Source organism: Gnatocerus cornutus, chromosome 5, assembly GCF_029298725.1.
Source record: "Gnatocerus cornutus isolate USDA-ARS CGAHR chromosome 5, icGnaCorn1.1, whole genome shotgun sequence".
Taxonomy (NCBI): domain Eukaryota; kingdom Metazoa; phylum Arthropoda; class Insecta; order Coleoptera; family Tenebrionidae; genus Gnatocerus; species Gnatocerus cornutus.
Window position 1 is genome coordinate 9402414 of NC_142237.1, and position 4753 is coordinate 9407166.

The 4753-nt window shown below is 39.6% G+C and overlaps 1 protein-coding gene across 1 annotated transcript; it reads right to left on the reverse strand.

The window, feature by feature from the left end:
• Positions 1-1307: 1307 nt before the first annotated feature.
• LOC148174219 (uncharacterized) lies at positions 1308-4339 on the reverse strand. The gene is made up of 3 exons (XM_088036255.1): positions 3988-4339; positions 3063-3172; positions 1308-3010 (listed from the first exon to the last, which is right to left on the reverse strand). Exons 2-3 carry the CDS (start codon positions 3164-3166, stop codon positions 2341-2343), a joined length of 774 nt encoding a protein of 257 aa, XP_087892381.1. The 5' UTR covers positions 3167-3172; positions 3988-4339; the 3' UTR covers positions 1308-2340.
• Between the last annotated feature and the right edge of the window lie 414 nt (positions 4340-4753).

The following is a 4753-nucleotide window of genomic DNA, read 5'->3' on the forward strand; positions in this document are numbered from 1 at the left end:
CCCACAGACAATTTTATGTGATAAACGACATCTTCAAGTACATTAATTTATGCATTTTTTGTTTTCCACAGCAGTTCTTATCAATTTTAGTTATACTGGATCTAAATTTATAAAGACACAGTCAAAATAAATAGGCTGAGCTCATATGCAGATAGTTAAAGTGCCGTTTGTAGAATGAATATTTCTTCCGTCGGCCATCTTGGACCGGCCATGTTTTCTGGAGTTAACCAGAGTTGCCACATCGTCCAGTGTACTAATCCGTTCGTTCCATCTGACCGTCGTCGTTCGACGCCGTCTATGATCCCTCCGTATCCGGCATGCCTCTGACAAATGGCCTCAAAGGCTAATCTTGACGCCGGGTGAATGCGACTTAATCGTCCATTAATTTCGAGCAATTTAAGGAGTCCTCAAGATCCGGAGTGAAAGAGAGCGTCGTGGGCGGATCCGTCTTTCGTATATACGTAACAGGTTGCCGACTGATCTTTACCCTTTCTCGAATCCTTTGAATCCGGGCGCTTTCCCTTTCTTAAGTCCGGGTCTCGGGTCCCGGTGCGGTGCGGTTCGACCTAACTTCCTGCTATTGATATGTAAAAGTGTAAACTTGAGTAACTGTGGCCGCGGTCGTGTTGGCGTAGGTCAGGCACCGCCAAGCTGATGCACCCGCTGCGCTCGGCGCTACCCTTCGACCCGCCCCTTGCCCTGTCTTAAAGGATTTGGGTCGCGGAACACCGCCGGGATTAATAAGACTACACTTCTCTCCGGCCAAAACGAGAAGAAAAGCGGAAGGGACATCGGAAAGGTCAGGAATACGGAAGAGTGCTTCGAGAGCGAGAGCGGACTACTTTGTTCTTTATTTGACAGACGACACCAAATAGAATAACCAAAACTCCTTCACCTTCGCAAACTTTACATTCTCTACTTCAGTCAATGACAATCGTGTTACAAAAGTTCAAGAAATCATTAAAATATACTCTGATTTCAACATGATAACGCTCCTGCACATGAAAATAACACATCCTAGAATTATAAACGTTTATTTACATAAATGTACATATTTTACACGGCATTAAGGTAATTTAAGCCTTTGGAAGATTGATAAAACCTCTTTGTCTCAAATTGAAATAAATACCTCGTATAGTTTGTTGGTAGCTCGTGCTTGGCAGGCTTTGTCACCAGAACAATCGCATTTAAGCAACCCGATTTAATGAAATATTTAATAGAACTTTGCTAAATTGTCTTTTACGAAGCAATAAATTTCTGCATTATTTATTGTTATTAATGAAACAATAGGACAGTTCCATTTCATAATTAAGTACTCCCATTCCCATTATTTTCTCTCTGGAAATCTGGCGCATTCTGTGCAGGTAAATCCGTAATTAGGTCAGATTCCCGCAAAAAGACGAAAAGTAGGGCAAAAAATGCGGAATGGAGCGTGGAATTATTAGAGTAGAGCCCTACACGCGACGGCTCCGGTCCTGAAAGTTCGATCCCGACCTCTCCCAACTCCCAATGAAGGTAAAGGATGAATCCCATTCATTTTTGTATACAACTCGACAAAAACTGAGTCCCAACAAAGTTTACACTTACGTCAACCGCTTGAGCAGCAATAAAATATGACCGGATTGTTTTCTTTCATAGTGACAACCTTATCACGATGAAATCTCGGAGCTGTCAGCGAGATGACACCAAATTAATTATCGCCTTTTGAAATATCTTCGCATCATTAAGAAAACATTTTTTATTTAGTGTGGACATGTTTCTAGTTATTTTTGTTTTATTACACTGAATTAATTAATTAATTAAAAATATTACGTGCCGAGATCGAACTTCTTTAGAGTCAAACATTAATTAGACACGTAAAGCACTGCGCTTTTTTCACAAACCTCATTTTTCTAAAGAACGCGACGCTACTAATTACCAACTAAACGCAAATGAAAAATTTAAATACCTAAATTCTTTGAAATGGCAGACTGATTTTTTTTCACAATATTTATTATTAATCCACGTTTAAGAAATTGATACAACTCCTGAATTCAATTCGACTCAAAGGACAACAAAAGTATCTGAGATGAAACTAACTTTGTTCACTTATGCTATATAAATTTGTCGCACATGAAAACTTCCGTTCTTCGTCAAAAAATGTTATTTGCGGTCTACCACAAAAAAATGCGATCAGACATGCAATTGACGCAGGAGGCTTGGGAATCAAACGTGGATTGGCAGCCCTGGCTATGTTCAACTTTGAGGTTAAACATTAATAATTTAACGCTATAATGTCGGATTAATAAATCAGAGCTACCAATATAAAAATGTAAAAAACTGAAAACAAGAGTTCTCCCGTCATCGAAGCCGTCTCTTCTGCCTTAAAGCCAGTTGTCGGCACCTCACTATAAAATCGTCGTCGCACATTTCCTCTGTGCTTTCTTTGAAATTCCTTTTTAACTCTTTCCTGCAGTCATCACTGATTTCAATTTTCTCCTCCTCTTGAGGTTTCCTGATTTCAACATCTCTACGTTTGTCTTCATTCGCGGAAATAGTCGATGTGACATCAACTCGGATAACTTGTTCAGTTTGAGGGCTCGAAGGTTTGGAAAACTTGAGATTTTTTGCCTTCTTCTTGTCTTTTCCTCTTTTTTTTCGTCGGTGATTTTGGTTATTGTTTTCTTGGGCGCTTCTTTGAGTTTCTTCCAACAATTTTTCGATGTCGGAGTGCACCTCGTATTGTAAGTTGTCCAAAGAGCCGCAGGGAGAATGTGGGAGTTCCTCTGTATCGTTTAGAAGATCCGACAAATCCGTTTCTAAAGTTTCGTAGCAGAACTCTTTATCGAATTCAGTGGGGGTTTTGGAAATTTTGGCAGATTTTAACCGTACGCCTTTCTGTGACCATCTGTCGAGAGAAGAACCGGTGTTAAAGCACGGAGTGTTATCTGGAAGATTGATGTTGGTAATGGTTATAGTTGAAGACGGAGATAATTTGGTAGTTTTTGGTCTTGAAAACGGAAAAGAATAGCTACAACAAACAGATATTTTTTAAAATGATAAAAAAAGATGCTAAATGGCACCTGTGGCCTTCTTCACCTGTGAATGTGGGACTCATTGCCTGTTTTCGTATTTTCCTCCTGCTCTGTTCAGGACGACTCGATAATTTAATGGCTGCACATTTCATGTTGTCCTGAAAGCATTTTTATTCATGAAATAGTTTGAAAAGATTGCATTTTTTACGATCAGTCTATATATGTCGACAAATCGAAAACAACGAATTTCGCGGTATAACTAACAGCGTATTAGTCTAGACGAAAAAGGCATTAAAATTTTTATTGTTTTAAAAAATATGATTTACGATTCGGATGTCCTCAGTTTCGGTGAGGAGTCACCTTTATATGCAATATCGGTGTGTTTTTCGCAAAATACCGACACAAAAGCCAATTTTTGTTATTGTCCGTTTCCTCTATATTGTAGGTTACAATTCGAATAACGCGAGGACCCACCCACATGCGGTGAGAATAAAAGACATGTCAATGCTTTGTTAATGGTTTTGCAAGTTTTTCAAGGGAATGACGTTGACGATTCGATGCACTTTGGTGCGCGATGGTGAAAAGAATTGTTTTCAATAGAAAGGAGAGAAAGGTGCATTTACTTACAAATAGTGTCACGAGGAGCATAAAAGGGTATTTTTGTGTCAATCAAGAAAATGTTGAATTTCAATATGATAATTAAACCGCATAGCGCTTCCACAAAAAAATTTGCACTAAAAGCAAAATGCAAAATCACGGCAAATTCAGCATCTTAAAAATAAATAAAAAATTGTTTAATAAACACAAATTGACGGCTTTTGCTTTCAAACGACGACATAATAGATAAAATAATAATAAAAAAGTGCAATTAAGCAGGCGGGCAGTGCGTGTGTAAAGATTTATTTTATTTAGAGAACATAAATAAGAGTGGCCACTAAGGGCAACCAACAAGTAAACAACCAGTGAAAGATACCTTTCTTCCTCTGTGACTTGTTCCTCGTTAATCACCAGCACATCCGTTTTATCAATATCTCCCACAACAATACATTTCTTCGGCATCAACAGCAGCAGTTGGCGTCTGAAGCCCGTGTAAATCGTCCGGTATCGGTTTCAAAAAGCGCCTACTTATTACCGTGCACGCAACCCAACCAACACTGAAGCCTGCCAGTTATATTATGGTGTTGCGTGCAAGAGAAAAAGAACGCACGTCACTTAGACCCCAATTATTAACTCCACAATCACGATGCGGTGCCGGAAGTAAATGTTGATGCGAAAAAAAAGTTTGCCAATTTCCGCTGCGTCGCGCCGTTGCGATTTTTCTTCACCGATTGCTGTCGATTTAATGAATTAATGATCGGTGGAATGTTTGACAAATTGTAATGAATTAAACGTAAATTTCCGGTTGAGCAGCCAATGGCGGGGGAAGCCTAGTTATTTTAGAATTATGTCCTGACATCCCGGCTTTATTCCTGCAAAAACGCAATCTCAGTTCGTACAGCTATAATTTACACAGCACGGAACGTGGCCGAAAAAGGATAACGGATATCGGGGGTTGTTTATCAATTTGTAAGGTGGCAGCGCGTGGTTGTTACTTATAGTCGGAACTCTAATCAGTCGATTATGAGCCCTGGGAAAAAACAAGTGCACTGTATTGGGGAACAGATAAGCGACCATGGAACGCCCCCCACTTTAATGTGAAAAGGGCGCAGAAAGGGTTGCCTAGGTCGACACGATTTACT

Bases quoted from the DNA above. Each gene is read 5' to 3' on its own strand.
- LOC148174219 (XM_088036255.1), bottom strand. From the start codon at position 3,166: ATGAAATGTGCAGCCATTAAATTATCGAGTCGTCCTGAACAGAGCAGG. The intron at 3,011-3,062 runs GTGCCATTTAGC...TGTTTGTTGTAG, and splicing joins ACAGGTGAAGAAGGCCACAG to CTATTCTTTTCCGTTTTCAA.